The sequence below is a fragment of the Desmodus rotundus genome, chromosome 3 (assembly GCF_022682495.2).
Source record: "Desmodus rotundus isolate HL8 chromosome 3, HLdesRot8A.1, whole genome shotgun sequence".
NCBI lineage: Eukaryota > Metazoa > Chordata > Mammalia > Chiroptera > Phyllostomidae > Desmodus > Desmodus rotundus.
Window position 1 is genome coordinate 8,488,697 of NC_071389.1, and position 14,745 is coordinate 8,503,441.

At 56.7% G+C, this 14,745-nt stretch overlaps 1 protein-coding gene across 4 annotated transcripts in view; it reads left to right on the forward strand.

The window, feature by feature from the left end:
- The window catches only part of KAZN (kazrin, periplakin interacting protein), a 386,173-nt gene that overhangs the window by 368,840 nt on the left and 2,588 nt on the right, over positions 1–14,745 (forward strand). For all 4 annotated transcript variants that reach the window (XM_053920000.2, XM_053920001.2, XM_045190537.3 and 1 more), the window contains 6 exons: positions 2,570–2,775; positions 3,305–3,423; positions 10,278–10,509; positions 10,933–11,034; positions 11,594–11,760; positions 14,195–14,309. In XM_053920000.2, the coding sequence (XP_053775975.1) occupies positions 2,570–2,775; positions 3,305–3,423; positions 10,278–10,509; positions 10,933–11,034; positions 11,594–11,760; positions 14,195–14,309 (941 nt within the window). The remainder of the gene's footprint in view (positions 1–2,569; positions 2,776–3,304; positions 3,424–10,277; positions 10,510–10,932; positions 11,035–11,593; positions 11,761–14,194; positions 14,310–14,745) is intronic.

Here is a 14,745-nt window from a genome sequence, read left to right on the forward strand (position 1 = left end):
CTCTCTCCAATCCAGGGAGAGCACCTCTTTGTGTGCCCACAGTCCACACCTGTAGGACCCGATCAGGAACACTTCCCTGCAAGCCAAGCCTGTCCTTGGGAGCCTGACGCCAGCAGGAGGGGGACACCTAGGCTGGGCCTCTGTGCCCCGAGGGGCATCTCTCTCACCAGGAAGAACCTGGAGCCCCCAGGAGGGGTACAGAGGCAGCTTCAGTTTCTACATTCCCGGGCGCCACGGCAGCGTGTATTTGCAGGCCCGTGACCTGCTCAGACCTGTTACCTGCCCTCTCTCCAAGCCTTCCGCCCTCCTGAGTAGAGAAATGTAGTGACGTTGCAGTAACCTCCCAACCCCCACCCTCCTGGCAGAGACGAGACCCATCTGTCACCCACTGCCACTCAGTGGCACAGGTGGCAGGGAGCAGCATCGTGTGAGCTTTACAGAGGTGGAAACTGAGGCCCATCCAGAGTTAGTGTGCTCTGCCCGGTGCCTTGCTGGGCCGTAGGTGGCATCTTCCAGGCCAGGCTGCTGTGGGGTCTGAGGGGCTTTGGCTGGGCAGCTAGAGGCCCCAGGTGCTGGGGAGAAAGGTGCTGGGGAGAAAGGTTCTGGGGGAGCATTTTGGGAATGAGAGAGCAGTGTGTGGTCCCTGAGCTGAGGCCGTCTTTTCCAGGGTCGTTCAAGGAGTTTAAACAGTGAGAGGTAAAGAAACGGGGAAAGGGCTTTATAGTTTGAAAAAGTGAGATTTCCAGGCTGTGGTTTTGGTTTTTTGTTTTGTTTTGTTTTTCAATTTCCACAGTAATGTAGTCGATGCAGAAAACTTGGGAAACAGAAAAGCGTGCCTACACCAGCAATGTCAAACACTCACACACATGCACACACACACTCTCGCACAATCACCCATCATCCCTTTCCAGAGATAAAGACTCTCACATGTACCCGTCTAGTATTTTATGTACACGCATAGACTGACACACACATCCATGCACGCATGTACACGGCTGCAATCATACAGGCTGCCTCCCATACCACGTGTACGGTACGGTTGGCAGAACGTGGTACCTGCTGCCTTGCACTGTGCTTTTTCACTCAGCGATGGAATGTGACCACTTTCCCGTGTCAAAAATATTCCCCTGTGCCCTGGCTGGGTGGCTCCGTTGGTTGCAGTGCCGTCCCCAAAGGTTGTGGGTTTGATTCCTGGTCGGGGCACTTACCTGGGTTGCAGGCTCAACCCTGGTCAGGGTGCGTACGGGAGGCAACCAATCGATGCTTCTCTCTCCCATTGGTGTTTCTCTTTCTCTCTCTCTCAAATCAATAAACATCCTTGGGTGAGGCTTAATTTTTTTTTTAATTCTCCTGTGGCAGATTTCTTAACTGCACTTATTCCAATATATGAATGGACCATCATTCACTCAGATAAAGTCCCATCAATAAACATTTGTACTGCTTCCTACTTTTTAACTTTCCCCGTTTTTCTTACGAATGTATGCATGTGCATTATGAAACTCTGAGAATACGCAAAGGCAAGAGGAAAACAACCCTTCTTCCTGGATCCCCACTCCGTAATTGCTAACATCCGTATGTACTTCATATGCGTCGTGTCAGCTGTGTGACCCGTTTGACAGAGGAGGATGTTTTTACATCATTCCAATCCACACACACCGCCCTGATAGGGACTTTCTCACCAGGCTCATTTGTTAATACTCGCTGTTTACTCATGGTCCTGAGTGTGTCGGTCGGGGTTTCGATAATCCTGCCGTATTTAGACAAGGGATTCTTCTCCCCCCTGGCTGACTCTATGCCAACCTGAACTTGGCATGTTCATCAGATGCTGATGTAGCCGAGCAGGGGCTGGGGAACAGGGGTGGAATGTGCTGGTGGAAGTGCATTTCGTCTGGGAGGGCCACTCCAGAAATGGGCTCCAGTGTGTTGAGGAACAGAGCCGGGCTCCTCTGTCCTAAGAAAACAGACCGCACAGCTGCCCAGAGGTGATTCCTGCGGCATTGTTTGCCGCAGTGAGGAGTGGGGAAGGGCCCTTGTCCATCAGCCCAGGCCGGTGAAATACAGGACGGGGTGTCCGTTCCACGAGTGCCGGCCGCGCGGTCGGAAGATGGTCCAGGTCCCTCCTGAGAGGGGAGGATGCCCCGGATTGTACACAAGAACAGTGCGTTACAAAACGGGCCCCGTGACGCGTGGGCCTGGGCCTGGGTGAAGCCTGGGTGTGGGTGTACCTCACAGTCTACTTAGCTAACTACTAGCAGCTGCTGTCTCTGAATGTGTGGGGTTTGGAGCGATTTTCCCTTTCTGATTTATTTTTATTCTTTTCTGGATTAAGTTTTTAAAATTCGTATCTCTGGGGTGCGGGCATAGATTTCTCTGGTAATGGGGGAGGGGTGGCAAAACAAGACAAAAGCCATTTGATTTTTAAAAGAAGAAATTCGTGGAGAGAAGACATCCCTGCCCCCTCCTGCATCCGGGAACGCAGACTCCAGGGTGCAGCCTGTCCGGCCCCGCCCTCTGCAGCCCCGGCCAGGTCCCCGCACCCAGCTTTGCCCTGTGCGCTTCTGTGTTGCAGACTCGGACAGCCAGTGCAGCCCCACGAGGCAGAGCCTCAGCCTGTCGGAGGGCGAGGAGCAGGTGGACCGGCTGCAGCAGGTGGAGCTGGTCCGGACCACCCCCATGTCCCACTGGAAGGCGGGCACGGTGCAGGCCTGGCTGGAGGTGGTCATGGCCATGCCCATGTACGGCAAGGCCTGTGCGGAGAACGTGAAGAGTGGGAAGGTAAGCTCCCCCAGGGCCCCCGTGGGAACGTCCGCCCAGCCCTCCTATGAGCTTTGCCAACCCTGAGCTGGTCTGCCCCCCACCCCACCCCCGACTCCCACCCTCAGGGTTAGGAGGAGGAGATGTAACCCAGGAACCGGCTGACCTAGGCTCAGGCACCAGTGTTCCCAATAAATCATCACATCTCCCTAACAAGGTGCAGAGCCCTCTGAGCCTCCGCCTCCTCACCTTTCACGTGGGACTGGCCTTCCTTACCTGGCTGAAGGAGGGCAGGACTCCACGGGAGGGCTCTTTCGGTCTGGATGGAGATCCTCCCACCTCCTGGAGCCCTGGCCCAAGCTGGGCAGCAGGGACGCCCCAGGTGCTCTGCCCTGACCCCCTGGAAGGTGGGCCGGGAGACAGGGTAGGCAGCCGCAGCCAGCAGACCCCTCTGGGGCTCAACTCCAGCACACAGGGGTCCTGAATGGCTTTAGGCGCCCACCCCAAACCTCCCTTTGGGGCACTCAGTCCCTACCTTTCCGGGGAGCAGATGCTGCTGAGTCTGAGCGACGAGGACCTGGAGCTGGGCCTGGGCGTGTGCACCTCGCTGCACCGGCGCAAGCTGCGGCTGGCCATCGAGGACTACCGCGATGCCGAGGCGGGCCGGAGGTGAGCCCGCGCTCTGGGGCTCCCCGGGAGAGGGACAGAAGTCCCCCCAAGGCCTCCAATCACACAGGTGGGGTGAAGGGGTGCTGTGGGCTGGGCCAGATATGGCTAAAACGGTCCCAAACACCACTGGCCAGGAGGCCCAGGCACAGCCAAGTCCCCGCCATGGAAAGATGGAGAACAGGGAGAAAGTGAGGCCCACAATGCCCTGTGATCCCCCCAGTGCAGGAGTCGGAGAGGCCCCACGCACCCCCAGAAGTCCTGTGTCTCCGAGGGTGGGCCAGCCCCAGTGGCTCTGGGAATTTGGCCACAGTGTCTGGTCTGCCTGCTTCCAACTCAAACCCCAGCACCAATGATTCCAGGAGGAGGAAGACAGCATAGGCAGGGAGGGGCAGAATGGGACAGAGCAGGGACGGGGCCCAGCAGGGCCGGGGGCAGGGGTGGGGAGGCTTCAGGAAGCACACCAGGGAATGGCCAGGTCTCTCCCATCCCCCCACCCCGTCTATCTCCTGGGGAGCTCATTCACCAGGCAGGTCCAGGGAAAAGGGAGGGACCCCCACCCCACACACACACTCAAGTGTGTGCAGAGGGGGAGGAAGGAACAAGCCGGTGGATCTGACACTTTTGTTGTGCATAATTATCTCCTTCGCTGGTTTCCCCATCATTCGTGTGCAGTTAATTAATCAAACCTGGTGGGGTGTGCTATTATTTGCAGAGGCAGCTTTGTGGATTAAAAAAATAACAGGGGCTGGGGCTGGGAAATCGGGCTGGTTTGCAGGCAGGAAAACCAAACCCGTGTGCCCAGGAGAGGGCCCTGGATGTCATGCCGAGGTGGCAGGAAATGATGACGTTGGATCAGAAACTCAGGTAGTGACAGAAAGTGGGCAAAGCCCAAAGGTGCAGGCCCTGTTCGAGAGTCAGGACCCTGCCCGTCCTAGATGACAGGGCTGGAGGTGAGGGACAGAGGAACTGCAACCTGCTGAGATTGCCCTTCTGAGGGTCCCACCACCCACTCCTAACCAGGGCCTCCCTCGGAATCCCCAGAAGTGCTCACCGTCCTCCGTTCCCCCAGCTGCACCCCCTCCCGCGCCCTGGTCCCTCTCAGTAAATGCTGCCTGTGCTCATTGAACGGGATGGGGCTGCCCACTCCGCCTGTCAAAGATGTGGGACCTCGGCCCCAGCTCCCCCGAAACACGGCTGACCCTGAGCACCTCCGGGAGCCAAGGTTCGGTGGGGTGGAGTCATCAGCAGCCACATGTAAACAGATTTTGAAAAATTCAGAGAGCTGTAAACAGGACTGTTTCCAAGCATTGGGGCCCAGCACTGGACGCCGCGAGGCGTCCTGGAGGAGGAGGGGCTTCAACTGAGGGTGCCCTGCACTCCCTGCGGAAACCTGGCCTGTCTCTAACTTGCTGTGTGGACTTGTTCTCTCTGGGACTCTTTCTCCCCCTGTGAAGTGAAGGGGGAAATCAGAACAGCGGCTCTTTAACTTGAGGGGGTCATGGCTCCTTAGAAAAGCTAATAAAAACATTTGACACTTTCGCCAGAAGAAATATACGAAAGTTCACAAATTTACTTGCTGGCCCACCCGTAGAACTCTAGGGTAAGGACCCCAGGCCATATACAGAACACTTGCTGTGTGACTTGGGGCTTGACAATGCCCTCTCTGGGCCTGTTCCCCTTATTTCTAAAATACTGGCAATGAAATTCACCAGCACGTGCCAAAGCATCCCCCGTCACTTCACAGGTGTGATTTTACTTGACCCATCAGAACACCAGTGGGGCCCAGAGAAGTCCTGGGCCCCAGGTCACGCTACAAAGTATCTAACTTTGAAGCCAGTTCCCTGTCCTGTCCCCCATGTCCCCTTTGTGTTAAAACAACAGCAACAGCTCCTTCTACTATTATTTATGTAACATGCAGTGTGTCCCAGGTCCTGCGCTGGGGGCCTTCTCTTCTCATTTCCCTGAGGCTAACACAATCGACCCCACTTTACAGATGAGGAAACTGAGGCACAGAGGTGCAAGGTCTCAGAGCTAGCACGGCCTCGTGTTTTCTGTGTTGAATAATGACCCAGATGATATCGACATCTGTGCCCAAACTCGGATTTCAGGGTCTCATCCAGCCCCAGTTTGGGGAGGGGGCAGTGTCAGATTTCATAAAATGTCTTAAATGACTTGTAAGGTCATGCCGTTTTATTCAGCTTGGGTGCGCACAGCAGCCCAGACCCGCAGCTGAGGAAGTGTCGCCAAGGGGCACCCCCCAGGGACAACTCTGATGAACAGAGAGCGTGGTGAAGGGCGGGAGTGCACTGATTGTTGGCATGCGGATGGGCATTGCTTGTTATAAGTGGGCCTCTCCCGAGTAGGTGAGGCCCCCACCCCGCCCACGGCCTGCTGCACCACCAATGTGCTGAGCAAACCTCTCCTTGGCCCGGGAGAGGAGGTGACTCCGGTCTCCAGCAGCCAGAGTCCCAGCACAGCGGCATCTGATTCACAGGGCCCTGAGCTCCGACTCCTGCCTGGGACAGAGGACAGTGATGGCTGGGGCTGAGAAGGGTCCCTCTGAAGTGACAAGGCTGGAGATAGCCCTGGAGGGGCCGGCAGGGGGTCTGCCTGCATCCCCTGGAGCCAATGCCCCACTCTGTCTTCCAGGCATGGGTAGCTGTTGAGCATTAACTGAGCCAGGTGGGGCCCAGGTAGGACCCCTGGGCATTCATAGATATGCCATCCCTGGTCCCGCCCTCCAGATGAGCAGCAGTGAACTGGGGTGACAAGCTATAGGGATGGGACTCCTCAGAGGCTCTGGGCACAGACAGGGTCCTGACCTAGCAGCACAGGGGTGTGAAGGCTCCAGAGAGTGCGGTGTCTGAGCACAGTCCTGTAGGGGTTCAGGTGCGGTGGGCTGGAGAACAGCCCTACAGACGGGAGACAAGGAGGCCCTGGCCCCTGGGGGCAGTTGCAGTGGTTCTGGGTGACTGAGGGGTGGGAGGCGGTGGGGAAGCCAGGAGCCCAGCCCTCTTTCTGCGGTCATTCTTTCCATGAAGTGTCAGCTCTGGGCAGGCACCAGGCTGGCTGTCTCGCAGAGAAACAACCCCTGCACTGGGATCCATTAATTTTCAAGTTCCATGTGTGACTCTTGCTTAGAAGGAAACTCTCAGAGGCAGAAGGCTCCGGCTGGGGGTCAGCTTCAGACAGTTCAGGCTCTGCAGGGTGGGAATGGGACCTGCAAGGGCGCTGAGGAGTGAGCCTGGTGGGGCTGGAAGGAAAGGGTACAGGGGGAGGCAGTGAGGGCAGGAGGGGGCCACCGCCGGAGGGGAGAGCACACCTTGTCAGGCCCCTCCAAGGACTTCCGAATTTACTCCTGCAGAGGAAGTCACGGTCGAGTGTTCTTGTTTGATTTTACAGTCCCACCTCGAACAGTTCGGTTCTCAACCAAGTTGTTCACGGAAAAAAAGACTCAGTTGTTGAGCAAAACTTCCGTTCTCGACCCGACAACCCTTTCATGCTGAAACCCGGGGAAAAACGATTTGGTTTTCAAACAAATCGCTTCTCGAACGGCCCTCTGGAACAAATTAAGTTTGAAAGCCAAGGTTCCACTGTATTTAAATCTACCCTCTGTCCTTTTGTCCTCTTTTACTGACTGATATTTTATGAGTTCAATGTTCCCACTACTGGTGTATGAACGATACTTCTTTGTTTCATTTTCCGTTGCCGCTCCAGGGTTACAATGCACACACTGCGCGTTCCAGCGTCTTCTTCAAACGACATCAGACAGCCCTGTCTGTGGCATTAAATGATTCCTTCTCCGGCCTCTGTGCTGTTGTTGTCATTCTTGTGAATAACACACTCCGTTGTACGTTGTCCTCCAGATTAATTCATGTTTAGCACATTGCAGAGTATCCTTTTTCTTAAAAGGCTGAATAATATTCCTTCGTACGCATTCACCACCTGCCGCTCATCCATTCCTCTGCTGAGGGACCCCGGGGCGGCCTCCCCCTTGTGGCTGTTGTGAGTAGTGCTGCTGGGAACTCGGGTGGGCAAACCCCTCTTTAAGACCCTACTTTCCGCGGCAGCTGCACCGTTTTTCCTGCCCGCCACAGCGCAGGAGGGCTCCGACTTCCCCCCATCCCCACACTCCGGTTTTGTGGGGGTTTTGATAGCAGCCACCCTGATGGGTGGGAGGGGCACTTCACTGGGGCTTTGATTTGGCGTTCCCATGACGATCTGTGACGTGGAGCATCTATCGTGTGCTTCTTCTTGGGTAGCCTTGCTCTCCTGCAGAGAAATGCCCGGTGAAGCCACGAGCCCGTTTCTGAATGGGGTCATCTTTCTGTTGCTCAGTATTAGGAGTTCTTTTGATTCTTTGGTGAGTCCAAATTGCCACAGGTGTATTATTTTCTTTCCTCTTAAAGAAATTCCTTTAACCTTTCTTGGAGTCCATTCCTCTGAGGATGAATTCTTTCAATTTTGCTGGTTTCAAAAAAAAAAGTCCTTGTTTCCACCCTCGTGTTTGTAAGACTTATTATTTTACAGAAATTTTAGATCCAGAGCAACATTGGAGTAAAGGTACAGAGATTTCCCATGAACCCCCTGCTTCTCCACATGCACAGCTTTCCCATCCCCCACTAGATGGGACATTTGTTACCACGGAACCTGCGCTGACACATCATCATCACCACCGGAGTCCATAGCTGGCATGAGGGCTTGCTCTGGCATTGGTGCTGTGCGTTCTGCGGGCTCGGACAGACCCACGGCAGTGTTCATCCACCACTACAGTACCACGCAGAGCAGTTTCAGCGCCTTGAGACTCCCCCACTGCTCTGCCTGTCCGTCCCTCCCTCTCTCCTCACCCCCGGCAACCACTCATTTTTTCACCGTCTCCAAGTTTTGCGTTTTCCAGAATGTCATGTATTTGGAATCCTACAGTATGTCGTCTTTTCAGAGTGGCTTCTCTCACTTAGTGATGTGCATTTGAGGTTCCTCCACAGGAGCATTTTAAGCTCTGCTCCTTAGAGGAGAGACAGGACCTAATCGATGTCTTTACAAGTCCATCTGGCAGCCATGGGGAATGTGCATCAGGAGGGGCAAGGGGGTGGGCACAGTCAGGAGGCAGGTGCAGAAATCCATGCCAGAGGTGGTTGGGGCTTGAACCCAGAAAAAGAGAGAAAAGGACAGACACACTGACCTGACAGATGGACGGGGTGGGAGAGGGAAGAGGCGGGGCAAATGAGGACAGGGAGCTGGATAACCACAGAGGGTAGGGAAGAGCTGGGCAAGGGGACAGAGCATTTCGACTGGAGCCCATCAAATGTGGCTGCGACAGCCAGGAGCGGTCGAGAGGGCTGTTAGTCAGAACCTGGGACTCAGAAGGGAGGCGGGATATGAATTTAGGACTTCCGTTTGCAGATGTAGTCCACAGCTCGGGGAATGGATGTCCCCCAGAGATGGAGAGCGTGAGCGGGGAGAAAGGAGGGGAGGGGCCACGGGGGACCTAGTGTTCGAGACAGGGCAGCATCCACCCGGGCACAGCGCTCTGTAGGTGCTCAATGTGTATTCTTGGAGTGAACGAAGGACAGAGAAGAACCAGTTAGGTCTGACAGCAGGAGGGTGGCCTGATCTGCTAGCTCCGTCCTGGGGAAAGGACTGGAGAGGGCACAGGTTAGTGGGCAAAGCCCAGGGGAGAGAAGGTGGTACCTGGAGGGGGCAGTGCAGAGGGACGAAGGTGGAGTTGAAAAATCCAGCCTTCAGCTTGGGTGGATGGTAGGGCGGCCCCTGAAGAAGGGTGAACAGGGACAAGCCTCTCACCCTTCTCCCAGTGTCCACCAGCTGGGAAGGGGTGAGGGGGTGTTCCTTCTACCTGGGGGCAAGGGAAGGAAGCTGGTCCCGATTCCAGGCCTGGGAAGGAGGGTGTGCCACTCTGTCAGGCCATTGTTTTACTTTCTTGCTTTCACATTCTGATTGCTTCATGGTCCCCTGTGACTCCCACTTAGACAATGACGCTGCTCCCCTACCTGGTAGCCCCTCTGGTCATTTCTCCAAGTCCTCGCAGTGGGGGTGGGAGATGCTGTCCTTATTCCTTCTGCAAGGCTGCCACTGTGTGGTGAGCACGGGAATGACAGTCAACTGGACTACCCCCGCCAGGCGCATCCACTCTTGTATGTCTTTGAGAAGTATTTGTGGCGCACCTACTATGTGCATGGCAATCAGATAAGTTCTGTGTGGGATTCAAAGAAATCTGAGGTGTGGCCGGGAGGAGAGTGGACTTAGAACAGACAAAATGTACATTTTAATTCTGATTCCAGGGCGTGCCACTGTGTGGCTCTGGCTGAAGTCCAAGGACACATACATGCATGGGCCAGGCCAAGGCTTTGTGGGCCTCGGGGTTCTGTGGAGCCCCGGGGGCTGCTTCCTGCTGCATGTGCCCCTGCTGCTCTATCACGGTCCCTCGTCACCATCAGTGTGTCTGAATGTGGTCTTTTCTCTTTTCCCATCCCCTCTGTCTCTCTGTGGGTCTCTTTGTTCTCTGGGGCTCTTCCTCCCTGTCTCACACACAAACATACATACCCACACTCTCCACCTCTGCCTCTGCCTTTCTCCTTCCTCTCTCTGGCTTTCTCTTTCTCTCTTCTCTCTTCCCTCCCCCGCCTCACCCCCTCGCTGCTCCCTCTCTTTCTTCCTATCTCTCCATTCCACGCCTGTTCCTGTCTACCTCTCTGATTTTCTTGGTTCCCTGCCTCCCCACCACTGCTTCCCCCTTCTGTCTTCATCTCTGCTTATCTCTGCACCATTTCCACCTGTCCCTCTATTTCTACCTTTCCCCACCCACCCCTCTCTCTGGCTATGTCTCTCTTCACCAGCCTATCCAAAGCCGCCGACCTGGACCATCACTGGGTGGCCAAGGCCTGGCTGAATGACATCGGCCTATCCCAGTACTCCCAGGCCTTCCAAAATCACCTGGTCGATGGGCGGATGCTGAACTCCCTGATGAAGCGGGACCTGGAGAAGCACCTGAACGTGTCCAAGAAGTTCCACCAGGTCAGCATCCTGCTGGGGATCGAGCTGCTGTACCAAGTGAACTTCAGCAGAGAGGTGAGAACCAGGGTGTGGGGTACAAGCACCTTCCACAGCCTTGCTTACCCGTCTGGCATTCACTGTCCATCCAACCATCTTCTCATCCACCCACGTATCTGTCCATCTATCCATCCAAGCACCGGTGCATCCATTCATCCACCCACCCACGCACGCATGCGTGAATGCATCCATCTAGCTGTCCATCATCCAGGCTTGCACCCATTTCTTCCTTTCTCCATCTCTCCTTCCAGCGACTGCGTATACATGGGCCAGGACCATGCTCAATCCAAGGGAAACGGGGAGCCTCCTCCCTCAAGTTCTCACTACTTACCCCCACAGGCAGGCCGAGGCCCCTGTGAGCACTACGGACCCTCACTCCCCATGTGACCTCAGCGTGCCCCCTCGTCCCCCAGACTAACCCACTGCCTCCGTCCCCACCAGGCCCTCCAGGAGCGCCGGGCCCGCTGCGAGACACAGAACATAGACCCCGTGGTCTGGACCAACCAGCGGGTGCTCAAGTGGGTGCGAGATATCGACCTTAAGGTGAGGGGGCTGGCGGGGTGGGGGTGACTCTCAGGCAGGTGCCAGTCCCATGCACGTCCCATATCCGAGAAGTCCCACCAGGTCAGCTTCCTGCTGGGGCATCGTTACCTGGCTGGCAAGAACAATCTGCCCCCTGTCACCCGAGAGGAGCGAACTACTCACCCCTCCCCCGCAACAGGACCCCCAATACTGATGTTTTCCTCACAGTGGGGGTGGCGATGCTGAGCCATCCTCACTCTCCCCAGCAAGTGTGGGGTCGAATCAGGCCCACCTTCCCACTCAAGTATTTATGGGCTGCCCGCCAAGGTCTGGCATCGGTCAGTGACAAAATAGTCTTGGTCGCCACCCTCAAGGCCCTCAAAGAGTGAGTCTGGGGTTCCCCCTCAGTATTAAAGGACTGGTCCCCAAGGGGTCAAGCCCTTGCTGGTGGGGATATATCCCCACCTGGAGCTGAGCCCCCTCAGGCTGGCAAGCTGCCCCCACAGGTCAGTAGGGCTGCCCCTCAGGTTCGCCAGCAGGGTGGCCCCCTCAGGCTCACCAACCTCATCCTCACCCTCAGGAGTATGCAGACAACCTGACCAACAGCGGGGTCCACGGCGCCGTGCTGGTGCTGGAGCCCACGTTCAACGCCGAGGCCATGGCCACCGCCCTGGGCATCCCCAGCGGGAAGCACATCCTCCGCAGACACCTGGCAGAGGAGATGAGCGCCATCTTCCCCCCGGCCAGGTGCGTGTGGGCTGCTGGCTACCGTGCCTAGGCTCCGGAGCAGGGTGGCCCTGACTTCCCGGCCTGGCCCCTGGCTCACTGGGCCCCACGTGTCCCTCACCAAACAGTGGTCGGTCTCCGCCCACTGCGCAGGAAACTGAGGTCCAGAGAAGAGAGGTGCTTTAGCCCAAAGGTCGTAGACCAGAACAAGGGAGGGGGATGGTCAGGTCCAGAGTCAAGTTGGAAGCAAAGGCCACCTGAGGGTGGCTTTGAGCTGGGGACAATTGGCACCAGCCTAAGTGGTGAGTGCCAATTGTCAAGGTGGCCACTCTAGGCAGGGACAATTGTGGGAACAAAGGTCTGGAGAAAGGGATGGGCATACGAATGGTGTTCTATGGCCCAGGTGAATAGACTATGTCAGCCCACCCGCCACCCTCTCCTCATCTGAAAAGCGACCAGAGGATGAACCCCTGGACAGATAAACAAGGCTCCTCCCAGTGGACTGGCCCCTTCAGATGGCTGTAGTTAGGGTCCAATGACCGTTTATTGAGCACTTGCTATGTGCTCGAACAGAGATCGGAGCTAACCCAGGACGCTAAGCCAGACCGATCCCAGGCTGGGGGGACTGTGACGTGCTTATTTCTCACATTATCACCTACAAAGTGCCGTCCCATCCCTCAATTCATTCAATCCTCATCCCGTGAGAGAAGCCAAGTGAGAAGGGGTCATCGCCCATTTTATGGATAAGAAAACTGAGGCTTCAGAGACAGGCTATGACTTGCTCAAGACGGCACAGGGGTCACCCGAGTGCTGGCACCTCCCACCACGTGGGAGCTCCGAGAGGGGCCGATGCGTACCTGGCTCTGCTCCCCACTAGATGTGACCCCCGAGGCCCTGTAACAGAAGTTCACGGAGGCCAATGGCATGCAGCGTGCCTGGCACATAGATGCCCCACAACAACGGATAGTTCATATCCCCGGGCCTCGTGCAAAGACTGGTCTGTCGGTGAAGCAATGTCCTCTTGCGCTGGTCCACAGGGCTCCCCTTTGCATGTTTGCTCTGGGTCCTCCTTAGCATTTCAGGGGAAACCAGCGATTCCCCTGGGAACTCAGAAACTTGACTCCCAGGTGCACAGAACCAGAGGCCTGGCCCCATTTCCACCTCCTTGGCCGCCAGGCTTCCCCAGCCTGGGTCCCAGAAGCCCAAGCGACAGGCAAGGGGGACACTCTTGGGCCACTCGGCAGGTCACTCGAGCAGGGCTGGAAGGGAGCCCTTGAGATTTTCAGGCACCCACGAGAAAGTAGTTTTTAATAATCCCCTACCCACCCCACCCCAAACGCTCACTGAGCGTGAGCCCTGAAACCATCACTGGGGGGCAGGTTCGGCACCTGGAGGCGTGGTCTGTGTGACTGAGGGGTGGGGCAGGGCCTGGGGGGCAGGATGATGGCTCCACCACCACCACCTGTGTGATTTTATTGCAGCAGGAAACTCACCCTCGGCTCCCCGACCTGAAATGGGAGTAACCACTGCTCCCTATCAGGGCTTCCGAGGGGGCTCAAGGAGCTCCCATGGGTGCGGGACCCAGGGGCAGCAGCAGGCCCGGCTCACAGCAGGCAGCCAGTGAATACCCTTTCCTTCCGTCCTAGCTGGTAAATCCTGGTTTGATTGGGTGAGACTCAGCCCGCAGGCCAGCCCACCCCGCAGAAGACCTTCCATCCTGCCCCACGAAGCCTTTCTAGGGTGTCAGATGACTCAGGAAATCCCACTGGGATGCCCTGTTCTCCAGAACCTTCCGTCATCAGAACTGACCCTTCCACCCTCCCGTTCCTTCAAGGTCTGACCAAGTGACTAGAAATTTTCAATAAGCCATGCCAAGGCTCCAAAAACCTTCGTCCTGTGCTGGGTTTATTCCCTGAAGCCTTTGTATGTTCACGGGTTTTCATCCAAAGGAGTGACAAGGCGGGGGTTCAGCTGCTGTGGGAGACACAAGGGGAGAGACTGTGGCATTGTGGTGGCAGGGCCGTCCCCGTCCTCCATCTACACCACAGAGGCAGCCACCTTCTGTTCTGGGTACAAAGCTTGTTATGACCGGAGGCGCATGTGAGTCTCCATTGTACAGATGAGGAAACTGAGGCCCAGCAAGGTCACCAGCTGGCACAAGGGCGTGGCTAGGGGACTCAGACCAGGTCTGTGCCCCCCACGGCCTGTGCTGGTCTCAGTGAGATATAATCATAGCAGTTATTCATGGTGTGCCAGCCCCTTCTCGGACCTTTGCATTATCAGCTCATTTAATCCCCACCACGGCAGAGAAGTGCTGTGATCACCCCCTTACAGAGCACACGGCCCAGGGGCACCCCGCCCCAGGGCTGAGCCGGCCACTGACATGAGTGTGCACGTCTCTGTGAGGCAGTGGCTGAGTGGATCCCCCACTCACTGGAAATGGGTCTTCCCCCAGCTCCACGGGCATCCGGGAGGCAGAGCGCTTCGGCACACCCCCCGGGAGGGCCTCCAGCGTCACCCGGGCAGGGAGGGAGGAGAACAGCAGCGGCCTCAAGCACAAGGCTGGCCGGGTAAGTCACTCCATGTGTTCACCTGTGAGTCCTGCAGCCTAGGGAGGGACCTCTGGGTCCGCCTGCCCTTCCCCGGCTCCTGTGTTGGCCTGTGGAGGGTGCCGCTGGGCCAGGACACAGGTACAGCTCAGAGAAGTCGCCTTCAAGGTATTCATGTGATGCTGAAGCCCCACAAGGCTCAGGGTAGTGGCTCAAAGGGCAGCTCCCTGCCTGCAGCTGCGCCGCCTGGGCGGGTGCTCATCACACAGATTCTGGCGCCCATCCGGACTCCGGATGCAAAGGGCCACCAGGTGGGGGGACCCTGCATGCAAGCAGCCTGGAGGGCTCCTAAGCACCCCAGGCTCTGAGAACCATTGACTTAGATTAAACTCCAGTGACCCAACCAATAGCAGCAGAGGACTCGCTGAGGGGAGGGAACGTGCCCAGTTCCCATGAT